Source organism: Bufo bufo, chromosome 8 (genome assembly GCF_905171765.1).
Source record: "Bufo bufo chromosome 8, aBufBuf1.1, whole genome shotgun sequence".
NCBI classification, from domain to species: Eukaryota; Metazoa; Chordata; class Amphibia; order Anura; family Bufonidae; genus Bufo; species Bufo bufo.
Window position 1 is genome coordinate 201,228,731 of NC_053396.1, and position 19,965 is coordinate 201,248,695.

The 19,965-nt window shown below is 44.2% G+C and overlaps 2 protein-coding genes across 2 annotated transcripts; both read left to right on the forward strand.

Annotated features, from left to right (window-relative positions):
- Positions 1-4,003: 4,003 nt before the first annotated feature.
- On the forward strand, positions 4,004-17,332 carry LOC120978182 (mucin-2-like; the record flags this gene model as incomplete). The annotated part of the gene is made up of 5 exons (XM_040406403.1): positions 4,004-4,106; positions 5,886-9,113; positions 9,171-10,962; positions 14,716-16,319; positions 16,518-17,332. Coding segments are annotated over exons 1-5 (7,542 nt in total), but the record flags the coding sequence as incomplete, so codon positions are not given.
- Positions 17,333-17,989: 657 nt separating this feature from the next.
- Positions 17,990-19,641, forward strand: LOC120978183 (mucin-2-like; the record flags this gene model as incomplete). Its single annotated transcript, XM_040406404.1, has 2 exons — positions 17,990-19,394; positions 19,511-19,641. Coding segments are annotated over 2 exons (1,536 nt in total), but the record flags the coding sequence as incomplete, so codon positions are not given.
- Between the last annotated feature and the right edge of the window lie 324 nt (positions 19,642-19,965).

Here is a 19,965-nt window from a genome sequence, read left to right on the forward strand (position 1 = left end):
CTGCAGTCCTATGTAAAACCACAGATAACACTAGTGTAGATCATGTGGAAGTGTTACCTTCGTCCTTAGTGTGCCTCCCTGTGTCTATCGCACGGACTCCATGCTGGCGCTGCCTCCTCTTCCATCTTCTTCCTCTTCCCCCGCACAGAACGTTCTGAAGCAGCTGCGTCAAGACATAGGAACACTGTGGGCATGGTGATACACACAGGGAGAGACGCACACACAGGGACGGGGACACACACACAGGGACGGACACACACAGGGACGGACACACAAAGGGACAGACACACACACACACAGGGACGGACACACACACACAGGGACGGACACACACACACACACACAAAGGGATGGACACACACAAAGGGACGGGGACACACACACAAAGGGACGGGGACACACACACAGGGACGGACACACACACACAGGGACGGACACACACACACACACAGGGACAGACACACACACACACACAGGGACAGACACACACACACAGGGACGGACACACACACACAGGGACGGACACACACACAGGGACGGACACACACACACAGGGACGGACACACACACACACAGGGACGGACACACACACACACAGGGACGGACACACACACAGGGACGGACACACACACACACACACAGGGACGGACACACACACACACACACAGGGACGGACACACACACACACAGGGACGGACACACACACACACAGGGACGGACACAAACACACAGGGACGGACACACACAAAGGGACAGACACACACACACACACACACAGGGACAGACACACACACACACACACACTGGCACACTCAACATCAGCAGCAAGTCCAACCCTTAATGGCCCCCAAAATCCCTGGGGGAGGGGGTTGATGTAGTAGCAGGAAAGCACACACTGCCCCCCCCCCATATGGCTACCAAATACCTGTAAGTTCTGCTAGTTGCTTGGCTGTGTCTGTTGTGGCTGCTGGCTGGGGCTCCGCCTCCTTCCTCTCTCTGCCTGTGCGGCAGCTGCATCACGCTCCAGCAGCCACTGGTCTGCTCTGTTAAAGAGACAGGCAGGCCAGGCAGCAGAGCGGAGCGCAGAGCGGCCGCGGGCCCCGCCCCCTCCTCACTCAGTCTCTTTCTATAGTCCGGACTGTGACTTTGTGATGTTACATGGCCGGCGGGCGGCGGCGGCAACAAAATATAGGGGGCCCAAGTAAAATCCAAGTAAAATGCTGCTTAGGCCCCCCAGGAGCAACTGGGCCCGGGGCAGCTGCCCCTTTTGCCCTGCGGTAAAGACGGCCCTGCTTCTAAAGGGTTACGTTTTATATTCCTCTATTTAAATTCTGTTAAAACCCTGTTATAATGGAACAGTATAACGGAATTACGAATGCTGATGGGAACTCTCCCCAAGCAGATTATCTTCCCTCCACAGGTCAACACACAGCAAGGTTTTCAAGAAAGCCCGGAGAACGTCTTTCAATTGTATATTATAATTATTCAATATGAATTATTATTATTGGCACGTAAGTATAATAAATTAAGAATAACCGTGAAAAGGCCTTTGTTAAGTGATAAAACCTCTTTGACACCACATAGATATTTCTTTTAGGGTGCGACATTACATATCTTTTCTGCCATTTCTTTAGTTTTTTTCACAGGTGTTTTTGGTGCCATTTTCAGTCGCACCTTTTTTTTTTTTTTTTATGTTCCTAAAGAAATCTATAAGGCAACATCTAAAAGGAATAAAGACACCACACTCAAACCATGCTGCTATAAAAAAAAATGTCAAGGGACCAAAAAAATGTTGTAAAATGCCACTACAATAAAAATATTTGTAGTAAGGTTTAAATAAATTTTGGGTTCAAAATATTGGCTTAAAGTAAGATAAAGAGGAGGAATAAGGAAACAATAGCATACAAGATGCACCAAATGTATAAAACAGATTAATCAATGTAATAAATTTGGTACGTCGTCTGCCTTGTTTGAAGCCGACTAAACTGATGATAATAACGTTTCTCCTGAATTTTTAGTGACCTTTGCTCATCTATTTTTATTAGACTGTTCATTTAATTAGGTTGAAAATTAAATTTTGTTCTAAGAAATATTCCACTTACCTCAAATGTAAAAAAAAAAATGACTGCAAAATGACATATAAAACTTTATTGATAAAGTATTTTTTTTTCTCAGTAGACGGCCATTATTGTGGACTGATAGCTTGTCTTTTTTTCCTACTTTACAAATCCAAGTCTATCAATGATGTGTCTACCCTTGTGACAAATGTATTGTTTCATGTTTTAAGATGTTACAAAAAAGTGTAAAATTTCTGGCAATATTCATTGACAGGATGTGTCAGAAAATTCAAAAATAAAAAATAAATATTACCCCCCACCACCACTGGCCACTTACTTTTTCCGCATATTTAATTGTAGGTCAGTTTTCTCCAAAGCAAATCATTTTTATACATTTTTCATAATCATTCCATATATTTTCCTAGTGTTTTTTTTTGTTTTCTTTTTTATTGTTTGTTATTTTAGTTACCCTTTTGACCCTTTCCCCATGTAGAATAAAAAATATAATATTCTATTTCTAGGCAGATTGCAAAAAATATAATGATGTTCTATAAGATCTGTCCATGTTAATGCTGAAGAATTCTTCTCTGTGTCAAGTTATCACATGCATTCCTTGCACTTCCCTTTATGCTGTTGGTTATGCTTCCATGTAATTTGGCAGATGCTCGTAAAGAAATGTAGTTATTATTTAAAACAATAATGGCTTAATTACACATCTAAGGTGGATCAAAAGAATGCGACAGCGTTTATTTAAAATAGACAAACGATACAGGATAATTTCAGCACAAATCAAATTGTTATGAATTTCTCGAAAGATTTGGATTTTAGCAAATCTGAAACTTTTTGGATTCGGTGTGCACACATCACTCAAGATGATGGCTGTCATTTTACAGTTCAGAACACAGATGAGAAGCCATCTGCCACAAAAAAAGAGATAATTTTTGGACCATTTTTTGGGACCATTATAAGATCTTTTTTTAAATATTCCACAGTGCAGTGTGTTATTAAACAGGCTGTTTGTTACCACCTGCGCCATCCTGTTTACCCATAGCCATATATGTCACTGTCAATTTGACATTTCTAATGCTTTCTTGGCATTAAAGAGCTTTAAAGGGGTCAGATAACATCATAGGAGACCTTAGAGTGTCATATGTGACTTTCAGAGGAATTGGGGCATTTTTGTTTTGAAGTGAATTGGAGCCAAACCAGATACCCATCCATAGACAGCTGTCTCGGGGTGCTTGCTCCTTGCCCACACAGCCAAAATCCTACCACTTACTGACAACGGTCAAGCACCCCCAAACAGCTATCCATGGATGGATATTTGGCTAGGTTATATTACCTTGTCAAATCCCAAAGCTTGTTAAATGTTGAATTTTGACTCATAGGGAGCCACTTCCACAAGTTGGCTCTAATGAGATGGTCCTGTTCCTTGGGAAATACCTCTTTGCATAAGTGCAGCATCCTGTGAGGAATTGGAGCAGAGGATGAGAGTGGTAATGGCTCTGGATGTCACAATCAATCACGGTCGCTGTCCACACCATTGCTCCCTATGGCCGTGCAGTGAAAGGAGGGCATACCCTTTCTTCCCTCAGAGCACACCCTGATTTTAGGGCTCCTGTCTGATGGCAGCAGGGGGTTCTCTTGATGTTAGATACCTGGATGAGTGAAAGGCAGTGTGTGTAGAGTACAATGGCCAGAGTATGGTGTGGTAGGAGGCAGGAAAAAAAGTCAGAGATAGAAGAATAAGCATCTCTTTTTACTGAAATGCAAAATAGGAGTAGATCCAACTATAGCAAAACACAGTTCCAATTGTAAACTGTGCAATTCTCTCCAAGATAGCAGTGTGTGGAGTTACGCAAGGATAGGAGTTATGGCCCTCTTTCTGGTCTATCTCTCTAAAGTCTCTCTCAGTAGGATCTGTTGCTGGCAATACTACTCAGGCAATGGCGGCTGTAGTGTCCACTGCGGGATATAGGTTTTTGATAGCAGTTCTGGACAGAATGTGTCCAGGTGTGAAGGATGTCTTACCAGCATCCCTCCACTGCAGTAAGGTCTGAATGGCTATAGTAGCAGGTTACCTTACAGATGCCTATGCTTGGCCATGCAGATTGCAAGTTTTCCTTTTCTTTCCTCTCACTTTCTGTGGATCATGCAGAGATCTGCTAGTCTCTGGAACTTGAGGCCTACGAAGAAAGAGCACATAAACGTTGCTTCCTTCATCTCTGAATCTCCAGTCAAGATTCTCCCTAAAGTGTCAGGACAATTAACCCTGAGTTTGCCATCCCTATACAACTATACTTGGTCTATTACATAGCATAGTATACAATGTATTACATAACATTAAAGAACAAAGTTATATGCACTGGGGTACTGCATAAGATATTTCAAAGATGAAATGAGAATGCTAGGACATGATGAAGATATGGGTAAAAAGGTTTACAAACTAGTTTAAATGAAAAATATTTACAATGAAAATTGCGAAGGATCCTGCAGGGGGCTAATACCTAACATGCCACAGGCTATCAATTACACTCAAGCAATGGTTCACTATGGCCGACAGAAGGCTACTGTCTACTGTCAGGTTGCTTTTTTTCAGATATTATAGACTGATCCTTTTACTGCACGACATGTAATGCCCAAGTTCGTTACAACAAAATTACTGAAAAGCTGTATGTATTGCCTATGTTTTCTGCTAGGGGACCTTGTTTCTCATTAGTTAAATTGACCCTTTTCAAATAAAATGGGGTAACGGTAACTGGAATGTATCAGTGAATTGCCATCTGTGGTTTTCATTATTCATATATATTTTCTTTTCTTTTCTGGGTGCCCAGGAAACAGGTATGTATTTACTTGGTTATACTTTTTGCCACAGTCTTCCTGTCGTTTTTGTATAGTTTATAAAAATATGCCCAGTATGTTCATATAAGGTGAAATATTCATGCAGAATGCAGATATAGTCTCAGTCAGGGCAGCATTATCATGCAGTGATTGTGCTATGTCATTTGTAGATATTTATTTTACCCCTGCACCTTTGTTAAAAGGGCCCACCAATAAACAAGCTGATATGTAGGGGTCCACGTAACAAATGATGATATAAATTAGTCTTGGTGACTATTAAAATTTATGAAATCCTCAGAAAAAAAAAAAAACACCTTTAGGTTGCATTTGCACACAGCTTTTTGTGGCACTTTTTTTTTTTAACCACAATAGTACCCGCCAGTACTGTGCCAGCACAGTCCCCCAACAGTAATGTCCCCACACAGCAATGTCCCCTAGTGACCAGGGAAGAAAATACATATTCTCACTAAGCCCTTTCCCAAGACATCCGTGATGCAGGCTTGGGATGCTGGGGTACAGGCAACTAGGTGTGATGACGTTGTTGCACTGTTTCCCATTGGAGGCCAGTTCAATGATTATGCCCGGCTGCACAGGGATTTACAGCCTCATAGCCATCAGGCCTACTAGAGTAGACGGAGCAGGGAACGATCGGCTTCCATGCCCCACTTCAGTTTTTAACTACATTACAGAGGGCTGCAATACAGTTAAGTTCAGGAGGGGGAGGCTGTACCTGGTACTTAAGTACCTTGTGCCACCAATGTTAAATAACCCTCGAAGTGCTGGATTATTAATACTGCCCAGGACATGTCTAAGAAAGACATAGAAAAAGCAAATGAAACATAACCCCAGTGACTGCACTTTTCAGGATCATATTGCTATAGCGAGATGAATTTCATTTTGTGTAATTTAAATGTTTCTTTCCCCAGTATTAGATTTTTTTTTTTATATTGAGATTGCATATTTATTGGCTTATACCAACTATTGCAGGCAACACTACAACTCCAGGATCTGAACCTCCCACAACTACTACATCTTCAACAACTGAATCTCCCACAACTATTACATCACCAACCACTGAACCTCCCACAACTACTACATCTCCAACAACTGAATCTCCCACAACGACCACATCTCCAACAACTGAACCTCCCACAACTACTTCATCACCAACTACAACTGAACCTCCCACAACCACTATATCCCCAACAACTGAACCTCCCACAACCACTACATCGCCGACTACAACTGAACCTCTCACAACTACTACATCTCCAACAACTGAACCTCCCACAACTACTACATCAATCACTACCACTGAACCTCCCACAACCACTACATCACCAACTACAACTGAACCTCCCACAACTACAACATCTCCGACAACTGAATCTCTCACAACTACATCATCCACTACCACTGAACCTCCCACAACTACTACAACTCCAACAACTGAACCTCCCACAACCACCACATCTCTAACAACTGAACCTCCCACAACAACTACATCACCTCCCACAACTGAACCTCCCACAACTGTTACATCTTCAACAACTGAACCTCCTACAACAACTACATCACCCATTACCACTGAATCTCCCACAACTACTACATCATCCACTACCACTGAACCTCCCACAACTGCTACATCACCAACTACAACTGAACCTCCCACAACCACTATATCCCCAACAACTGAACCTCCCACAACCACTACATTGCCGACTACAACTGAACCTATTACAACTACTACATCTCCAACAACTGAACCTCCCACAACTACTACATCACCCACTACCACTGAACCTCCCACAACCACTACATTACCGACTACAACTGAACCTCACACAACTACTACATCACCCATTACCACTGAATCTAGCACAACTACTACATCTCCAACAACTGAACCTCCCACAACTACTAAACCACCAACTACAACTGAACTTCCCACAACCACTATATTCCCAACAACTGGACCTCCCACAACCACTACATCGCTGACTACAACTGAACCTATCACAACTACTACATCTCCAACAACTGAACCTCCCACAACAACTACATCACCCACTACCACTGAAGCTCCAACAACCACTACATCACAGACTACAACTGAATCTCCCACAACCAATATATCCCCAACAACTGAACCTCCCACAACCACTACATTGCCGACTACATCTGAACCTCTCACAATTACTACATCTGCAACAACTGAATATTCCACAACTACTACATCACACACTACCACTGAACCTCCCACAACCACTACTTCACCAACTACAACTGAACCTCCCACAACAACTACATCATCGATCATAACTGAACCTCCCACAACTACTACATCTCCAACAACTGTACCTCCCACAACAACTACATCACCAACTACAACTGAACCTCCCACAACTTCTACATCTCCAACAACTGAATCACTCACAACAACTACATCACCCACTACCACTGAAGCTCCAACAACCACTACATCACCGACTACAACTGAATCTCCCACAACTACTACATCTCCAACAACTGAACCTCCCACAACAACTACATCACCAACTACAACTGAACCTCCCACAACCACTACATCACCCATTACCACTGAAACTCCCACAACTACTACATCTCCAACAACTGAACCTCCCACGACAACTACATCACTGACTACAAATGAACCTCCCACAACTACTACATCACCGACTACAACTGAATCTCCCACAACTACTACATCATCCACTACCACTGAACCTCCCACAACTACTACATCAACTACAACTGAACCTCCCACAACCACTACATCTCCAACAACTGAACCTCCCACAACTACGACATCACCAACTACAACTGAACCTCCCACAACATCGAAAACTACAACTGAACCTCCCACAACCACTACATCTCCAACAACTGAACCTCCCACGACAACTACATCACTGACTACAACTGAACCTCCCACAACTACTACATCTCCAACAACAACTACATCACCGACTACAACTGAATCTCCCACAACCAATATATCCCCAACAACTGAACCTCCCACAACCACTACATTGCCGACTACATTTGAACCTCTCACAACTACTACATCTCCAACAACTGAATCTTCCACAACTACTACATCACCCACTACCACTGAACCTCCCACTACCACTACATCACCAACTACAACTGAACCTCCCACAACTACTACATCTCCAACAACTGAATCTCTCACAACTACTACATCACCCACTACCACTGAACCTCCCACAACCACTACATCACCAACTACAACTGAACCTCCCACAACAACTACATCATCGATCACAACTGAACCTCCCACAACAACTACATCACCAACTACAACTGAACCTCCCACAACTTCTACATCTCCAACAACTGAATCACTCATAACAACTACATCAACCACTACCACTGAAGCTCCAACAACCACTACATCACCGACTACAACTGAACCTCCCACAACTACTACATCTCCAACAACTGAACCTTCCACAACAACTACTTCACCAACTACAACTGAACCTCCCACAACTTCTACATCTACAACAGCTGAATCACTCACAACAACTACATCACCCACTACCACTGAAGCTTCAACAACCACTACATCACCAACTACAACTGAACCTCCAACAACCACTACATTTCCAACAACTGAAGCTCCAACAACTACTACATCACCAACTACAACTGAACCTCCCACAACCACTACAACACCGACTACAACAGAACCTCCCACAATCACTACATCTCCAACAACTGAACCTCCCACAACTACGACATCACAGACTGCAACTGAACCACCCACAACGACTACATCACCCATTACCAATGAAACTCCCACAACTACTACATCTCCAACAACTGAACCTCCCACGACAACTACATCACTGACTACAACTGAACCTCCCACAACTACTACATCACTGACTACAACTGAATCTCCCACAACTACTACATCATCCACTACCACTGAACCTCCCACAACTACTACATCAACTACAACTGAACCTCCCACAACCACTACATCTCCAACAACTGAACCTCCCACAACTACGACATCACCAACTACAACTGAACCTCCCACAACATCGCCAACTACAACCGAACCTCCCACAACTACTACATCTCCAACAACTGAACCTCCCACGACAACTACATCTCCAACAACAACTACATCACCGACTACAACTGAATCTCCCACAACCAATATATCCCCAACAACTGAACCTCCCATAACCACTACATTGCCGACTACATCTGAACCTCTCACAACTACTACATCTCCAACCACTGAATCTTCCACAACTACTACATCACCCACTACCACTGAACCTCCCTCAACCACTACATCACCAACTACAACTGAACCTCCCACAACTACTACATCTCAAACAACTGAATCTCTCACAACTACTACATCACCCACTACTACTGAAGCTCCCACAACCACTACATCACCGACTACAACTGAACCTCCCACAACAACTACATCATCGATCACAACTGAACCTCCCACAACTACTACATCTCCAACAACTGAACCTCCCACAACAATTACAACACCGACTACCACAGAACCTCCCACAACCACTACATCTCCAACAACTGAACCTCCCACAACTACGACATCACAGACTGCAACTGAACCACCCACAACGACTACATCACCCATTACCACTGAAACTCCCACAACTACTACATCACCCACTACCACTGAACCTCCCACAACCACTACATCACCAACTACAACTGAACCTCCCACAACTACTACATCACCGACTACAACTGAATCTCCCACAACTACTACATCATCCACTACCACTGACCCTCCCACAACTACTACATCAACTACAACTGAACCTCCCACAACCACTACATCTCCAACAACTGAACCTCCCACAACTACGACATCACCAACTACAACTGAACCTCCCACAACATCGCCAACTACAACTGAACCTCCCACAACCACTACATCTCCAACAACTGAACCTCCCACGACAACTACATCACTGACTACAACTGAACCTCCCACAACTACTACATCTCCAATAACAACTACATCACCGACTACAACTGAATCTCCCACAACCAATATATCCCCAACAACTGAACCTCCCACAACCACTACATTGCCGACTACATTTGAACCTCTCACAACTACTACATCTCCAACAACTGAATCTTCCACAACTACTACATCACCAACTACAACTGAACCTCCCACAACCACTACAACACCGACTACAACAGAACCTCCCACAACCACTACATCTCCAACAACTGAACCTCCCACAACTACGACATCACAGACTGCAACTGAACCACCCACAACGACTACATCACCCATTACCAATGAAACTCCCACAACTACTACATCTCCAACAACTGAACCTCCCACGACAACTACATCACTGACTACAAATGAACCTCCCACAACTACTACATCACCGACTACAACTGAATCTCCCACAACTACTACATCACCCACTACCACTGAACCTCCCACAACTACTACATCAACTACAACTGAACCTCCCACAACCACTACATCTCCAACAACTGAACCTCCCACAACTACGACATCACCAACTACAACTGAAACTCCCACAACATCGCCAACTACAACTGAACCTCCCACAACTACTACATCTCCAACAACTGATCCACCTACGACAACTACATCACTGACTACAACTGAACCTCCCACAACTACTACATCTCCAACAACAACTACATCACCGACTACAACTGAATCTCCCACAACCAATATATCCACAACAACTGAACCTCCCACAACCACTACATTGCCGACTACATCTGAACCTCTCACAACTACTACATCTCCAACAACTGAATCTTCCACAACTACTACATCACCCACTACCACTGAACCTCCCACAACCACTACTTCACCAACTACAACTGAACCTCCCACAACTACTACATCTCAAACAACTGAATCTCTCACAACTACTACATCACCCACTACTACTGAAGCTCCCACAACCACTACATCACCGACTACAACTGAACCTCCCACAACAACTACATCATCGATCACAACTGAACCTCCCACAACTACTACATCTTCAACAACTGAACCTCCCACAACAACTACATCACCAACTACAACTGAACCTCCCACAAATTCCACATCTCCAACAACTGAATCACTCACAACAACTACATCACCCACTACCACTGAAGCTCCAACAACCACTACATCACCGACTACAACTGAATCTCCCACAACTACTACATCTCCAACAACTGAACCTACCACAACAACTACATCACCAACTACAACTGAACCTCCCACAACCACTACAACACCAACTACAACAGAACCTCCCACAACCACTACATCTCCAACAACTGAACCTCCAACAACTACGACATCACAGACTGCAACTGAACCACCCACAACGACTACATCACCCATTACCACTGAAACTCCCACAACTACTACATCTCCAACAACTGAACCTCCCTCGACAACTACATCACTGACTACAACTGAACCTCCCACAACTACTACATCACCGACTACAACTGAATCTCCCACAACTACTCCATCATCCATTACCACTGAACCTCCCACAACTACTACATCAACTACAACTGAACCTCCCACAACCACTACATCTACAACAAATGAACCTCCCACAACTACGACATCACCAACTACAACTGAACCTCCCACAACATCGCCAACTACAACTGAACCTCCCACAACATCGCCAACTACAACTGAACCTCCCACAACCACTACATCTTCAACAACTGAACCTCCAACGACAACTACATCACTGACTACAACTGAACCTCCCACAACTACTACATCTCCAACAACAACTACATCACCGACTACAACTGAATCTCCCACAACCAATATATCCCCAAAAACTGAACCTCCCACAACCACTACATTGCCAACTACATTTGAACCTCTCACAACTACTACATCTCCAACAACTGAATCTTCCACAACTACTACATCACCCATTACCACTGAACCTCCCACAACCACTACCTCACCAACTACAACTGAACCTCCCACAACTACTACATCTCCAACAACTGAATCTCTCACAACTACTACATCACCCACTACCACTGAAGCTCCCACAACCACTACATCACCGACTACAACTGAACCTCCCACAACAACTACATCATCGATCACAACTGAACCTCCCACAACTACTACATCTCCAACAACTGAACCTCCCACAACAACTACATCACCAACTACAACTGAACCTCCCACAACTTCTACATCTCCAACAACTGAATCACTCACAACAACTACATCACCCACTACCACTGAAGCTCCAACAACCACTACATCACTGACTACAACTGAACCTCCCACAACTACTACATTTCCAACAACTGAACCTCCCACAACAACTACATCACCAACTACAACTGAACCTCCCACAACTTCTACATCTCCAACAACTGAATCACTCACAACAACTACATCACCCACTACCACTGAAGCTTCAACAACCACTACATCACCAACTACAACTGAACCTCCAACAACCATTACATTTCCAACAACTGAAGCTCCAACAACTACTACATCACCAACTACAACTGAACCTCCCACAACCACTACAACACCGACTACAACAGAACCTCCCACAACCACTACATCTCCAACAACTGAACCTCAAACAACTACGACATCACAGACTGCAACTGAACCACCCACAACGACTACATCACCCATTACCAATGAAACTCCCACAACTACTACATCTCCAACAACTGAACCTCCCACGACAACTACATCACTGACTACAACTGAACCTCCCACAACTACTACATCACCGACTACAACTGAATGTCCCACAACTACTACATCATCCACTACCACTGAACCTCCCACAACTACTACATCAACTACAACTGAACCTCCCACAACCACTACATCTCCAACAACTGAACCTCCCACAACTACGACATCACCAACTACAACTGAACCTACCACAACATCGCCAACTACAACTGAACCTCCCACAACTACTACATCTCCAACAACTGAACCTCCCACGACAACTACATCACTGACTACAACTGAACCTCCCACAACTACTACATCTCCAACAACAACTACATCACCGACTACAACTGAATCTCCCACAACCAATATATCCCCAACAACTGAACCTCCCACAACCACTACATTGCTGACTACATCTGAACCTCTCACAACTACTACATCTCCAACAACTGAATCTTCCACAACTACTACATCACCCATTACCACTGAACCTCCCACAACCACTACTTCACCAACTACAACTGAACCTCCCACAACTACTACATCTCAAACAACTGAATCTCTCACAACTACTACATCACCTACTACTACTGAAGCTCCCACAACCACTACATCACCGACTACAACTGAACCTCCCACAACAACTACATCATCGATCACAACTGAACCTCCCACAACTACTACATCTCCAACAACTGAACCTCCCACAACAACTACATCACCAACTACAACTGAACCTCCCACAAATTCTACATCTCCAACAACTGAATCACTCACAACAACTACATCACCCACTACCACTGAAGCTCCAACAACCACTACATCACCGACTACAACTGAATCTCCCACAACTACTACATCTCCAACAACTGAACCTACCACAACAACTACATCACCAACTACAACTGAACCTCCCACAACCACTACAACACCAACTACAACAGAACCTCCCACAACCACTACATCTCCAACATCTGAACCTCCAACAACTACGACATCACAGACTGCAACTGAACCACCCACAACGACTACATCACCCATTACCACTGAAACTCCCACAACTACTACATCTCCAACAACTGAACCTCCCTCGACAACTACATCACTGACTACAACTGAACCTCCCACAACTACTACATCACCGACTACAACTGAATCTCCCACAACTACTCCATCATCCATTACCACTGAACCTCCCACAACCACTACATCTCCAACAACTGAACCTCCCACAACTACGACATCACAGACTGTAACTGAACCACCCACAACGACTAAATCACCCATTACCACTGAAACTCCCACAACTACTACATCTCCAACAACTCAACCTCCCACGACAACTACATCACTGACTACAACTGAACCTCTCACAACTACTACATCACCGACTACAACAGAATCTCCCACAAATACTACATCTCCAACAACAACTACATCACCCATTACCTCTGAACCTCCCAAAACCACTTCATCACTGTCTACTACTGAATCTCCCACAACTACTACATCATCCACTACCACTGAACCTTTCACAACTACTACATATCCAACAACTGAACCTCCCTCGACAACTACATCACTGACTACATCTGAACCTCCCACAACTAGTTCATCACCGACTACAACTGAATCTCCCACAACTACTACATCATCCACTACCACTGAATCTCCCACAACTACTACATCTCCAACAACTGAACCTTCCACGACAACTACATCACTGAATACAACTGAACCTCCCACAACCACTACATCTCTAACAACTAAACCTCCTAAAACTACTACATCACCGACTACAACTGAATCTCCCACTACTACTACTACTACATCAACAACTGAACCTCCCACAATGACTAAATTACCAACTACATCTGAACCTCCCACAACTACTACATCATCCACTACAACTGAACCTCCCACAAACACTACATCTCTAACAACAACTACATCACCCATTACCATTGAACCTCCCACAACTAGTACATCTCCAACAACTGAACCTCCCACAACTACGACATCACCAACTACAACTGAACCTCCCACAACCACGACATCACCGACTATAACTGAATCTCCCACAACCACTGAACCTCCCGCAACTACTACATCACCATCTACAACTGAATCTCCCACAACTACTACATCATCCACTACCACTGAACCTCCCACAACTACTACATCTACAACAACTGAACCTCCCACGACAACTACATCACTGACTACATCTGAACCTCCCACAACTACTACATCTCCAACAACTACATCACCAACTACAACTGAACCTCCCACAACTACTACATCATCCACTACCACTGAACCTCCCACAACTACTACATCAACTACAACTGAACCTCCCACAGCCACTACATCTCCAACAACTGAACTTTCCACAAATACGATATCACCAACTACAACTGAACCTCCCACAACCACGACATCACCGACTATAACTGAATCTCCCACAACCACTACATCTCCAACAACTGAACCTCCCACAACTACTACATCTCCAACAACAACTACATCACCCATTACCACTGAACTTCCAACAACTGAACCTCCCACAACTACTACATCTCCAACAACTACATCACCAACTACAACTGAACCTCCCACAACTACTACATCACAGACAACAACTGAATCTCCCACAACTACTACATCATCCACTTCCACCGAAACTCCCACAACTACTACATCACCAACTACAACTGAACCTCCCACAACTACTACATCACCAACTACAACTGAACCTCCCACAACCACTACATTACCGACTACAACTGAACCTTCCACAACCACTTCATCTCCAACAACTGAACCTCCCACAACTACGACATCACCAACTACAACTGAACCTCCCACAACCACTACATCACCGACTACAACTGAATCTCCCACAACTACTACATCATCCACTACCACTGTACCTCCCACAAATACTACATCTCCAACAACTGAACCTCCCACAACTACTACATCACCGACTACAACTACATCACCCATTACCACTGAACCTCCCACAACCACTACAACTCCAACAACTGATCCTTCCACAACTACGACATCACTGACTACAACTAAACCTCCCACAACCACTACATCACCTACTACCACTGAACCTCTCATAACCACTACATCTCCAACAACTGAACCTCCCACAACAACTTCTTTAATTACTACAACTGAACCTCCCACAACTACTACATCTCCAACAACAACTACATCACCCATTACCACTGAACCTCCAACAACTACTACATCTCCAACAACTGAACCTCCCACAACTACTACATCACCGACAACAACTGTATCTCCCACAACTACTACATCATCCACTACCACTGAACCTCCCACAACTACTACATCCCCGACTACAACTGAAACTCCCACAACTACTACATCTGCAACAACTGAACCTCCCACAACAACTACATCACTGACTACAACTAAACCTCCTACAACCACTACATCTCTAACAACTGAACTTCCTACAACTACTACATCACCGACTACAACTGAATCTCCCACTACTACTACTACTACATCATCCACTACCACTGAACCTCCTACAACAACTACATCTTTAACAACTGAACCTTCCACGACCACTACATCACCGACTACAACTGAATCTCCCACAACTACGACATCACCTACTACCACTGAACCTCTCATAACCACTATATCTCCAACAACTGAACCTCCCACAACTACTTCTTTAATTACTACACCTGAACCTCCCACACCTACTACATCTCCAGCAACAACTACATCACCCATTACCACTGAACCTCCAACAACTGAACCTCCCACAACTACTACATCTCCAACAACTACATCACCAACTACAACTGAACCTCCCACAACTACTACATCACCGACAACAACTGAATCTCCCACAACTACTACAACATCCACTTCCACCGAAACTCCCACAACTACTACATCACCAACTACAACTGAACCTCCCACAACCACTACATCACCAACTTTAACTGAACCTCCCACAACCACTACATCACCAACTACAACTGAACCTCCCACAACCACTACATCACCGACTACAACTAAATCTCCCACAACTACTACATCATCCACTACCACTGAACCTCCCACAACTACTACATCTCCAACAACTGAACCTCCCACGACAACTACATCTCCAACAATAACTGAATCTCCCACAACTACTACATCACCGACTACAACTGAATTTCCAACAACCACTACAGCACCGACTACAACTGAACCACCCACAACCACGACATCACCGACTACAACTGAACCTCCCACAACCACTTCATCTCCAACAACTGAACCTCCCACAACTACGACATCACCAACTACAACTGAACCTCCCACAACCACTACATCACCGACTACAACTGAATCTCCCACAACTACTACATCATCCACTACCACTGTACCTCCCACAACTACTACATCTCCAACAACTGAACCTCCCACAACTACTACATCACCGACTACAACTACATCACCCATTACCACTGAACCTCCCACAACCACTACAACTCCAACAACTGATCCTTCCACAACTACGACATCACTGACTACAACTAAACCTCCCACAACCACTACATCAGCTACTACCACTGAACCTCTCATAACCACTACATCTCCAACAACTGAACCTCCCACAACTACTTCTTTAATTACTACAACTGAACCTCCCACAACTACTACATCTCCAACAACAACTACATCACCCATTACCACTGAACCTCCAACAACTACTACATCTCCAACAACTGAACCTCCCACAACTACTACATCACCGACAACAACTGTATCTCCCACAACTACTACATCATCCACTACCACTGAACCTCCCACAACTACTACATTCCCGACTACAACTGAAACTCCCACAACTACTACATCTGCAACAACTGAACCTCCCACAACAACTACATCACTGACTACAACTAAACCTCCTACAACCACTACATCTCTAACAACTGAACTTCCTACAACTACTACATCACCGACTACAACTGAATCTCCCACTACTACTACTACTACATCATCCACTACCACTGAACCTCCTACAACAACTACATCTTTAACAACTGAACCTTCCACGACCACTACATCACCGACTACAACTGAATCTCCCACAACTACGACATCACCTACTACCACTGAACCTCTCATAACCACTATATCTCCAACAACTGAACCTCCCACAACTACTTCTTTAATTACTACAACTGAACCTCCCACACCTACTACATCTCCAGCAACAACTACATCACCCATTACCACTGAACCTACAACAACTGAACCTCCCACAACTACTACATCTCCAACAACTACATCACCAACTACAACTGAACCTCCCACAACTACTACATCACCGACAACAACTGAATCTCCCACAACTACTACAACATCCACTTCCACCGAAACTCCCACAACTACTACATCATCAACTACAACTGAACCTCCCACAACCACTACATCACCAACTTTAACTGAACCTCCCACAACCACTACATCACCAACTACAACTGAACCTCCCACAACCACTACATCACCGACTACAACTAAATCTCCCACAACTACTACATCATCCACTACCACTGAACCTCCCACAACTACTACATCTCCAACAACTGAACCTCCCACGACAACTACATCTCCAACAATAACTGAATCTCCCACAACTGAACCTCCCACAACTACTACATCACCGACTACAACTGAATTTCCAACAACCACTACAGCACCGACTACAACTGAACCACCCACAACCACGACATCACCGACTACAACTGAACCTCCCACAACCACTTCATCTCCAACAACTGAACCTCCCACAACTGCGACATCACCGTCTACAACTGAACCTCCCTCAACCACTACATCTCCAACAAATGAACCTCCCACAACTACTACATCTCCAACAACAACTACATCCCTCATTTCCACTGAACCTCCTACAACTACTACATCTCCAACAAATGAACCTCCCACAACTGCTACATCACCCACTACTACTGAACCTCCCACAACCACTACATCCCCGACTACAACTGAACCTCCCACAACTACTACATCATCCACTACCACTGAACCTCCTACAACTACTACATCTTCAACAATTGAACCTTCCACAACAACTACATCACTGACTACAACTGAACCTTCTACAACCACTACATCACCGACTACAACTGAATCTCCCACTACTACTACATCAACAACTGAACCTCCCTCAAAAACGACATCGCCAACTACAACTGAACCTCCCACAACTACTACATCATCCACTACCACTGAACCTCCTACAACTACTACATCTTCAACAATTGAACCTTCCACGACAACTACATCACTGACTACAACTGAATCTCCCACAACTACTACATCAACAACAACTACATCACCCATTACCACTGAACCTCCTACAACTACGATATCACCTACTACCACTGAACCTCTCATTACCACTACATCTCCAACAACTGAACCTCCCACAACTACTGCATCACCTAGTGCAACAACCACTACAACTTCTGCAGCCACCTCCACAGCTGAAACTAGTGAAGCAGCTACTACTACTACCACCACCACTAATACTACTACTACTGCCACCACTACTACTGCAGGATTTGCTACAGAAACCACATCACTTATTAATGTTGCTGCTCCTGAACAAGGTAAGGACTGTAGATACTTAAATTCACAACTGTTCTTATTTAAGAAAAATGTTAATGCTTGTCACATGGACCTGTTCAGTCTTTATCCCCTTAATTTGTTGAACACCTCCTGACAGCAGATAAAACTAAGGGGTTCACTACTGATCGACATCAGAATCAACACTCATTGAAAGCAAAGGACAATCTTGTAGACAACCGGAGGTCCATGAACACCATTGCTTTCACAGGGCTTTTAGTGGTTGTCTAGAGCTCACAGTAGCGCTGAATATTTTACTTTACTTAATACAGGGCTCCATAGATAATTTTTGAAAGGCCCGCACCTCAGCAACTTCCCCACAATCACAGCTGGCGCCCGCCGCATAAGCCATGGGATCACCTCGCGACTGGACCCACGGTAGTGATCATACTTACCTGATACTCCTCGCTGGGTTCCGGCTCCATCACCAGCTCTGCAAGTTTTCCCCGCATCAACATCTATTTTGACAGGGGAGGGCATGACCGCTGTAGCCAATAACTGTCCACAGCAGTGCCGAGTCACCTGCTACATGGGTGACTCCCGGCATTTCTTGAA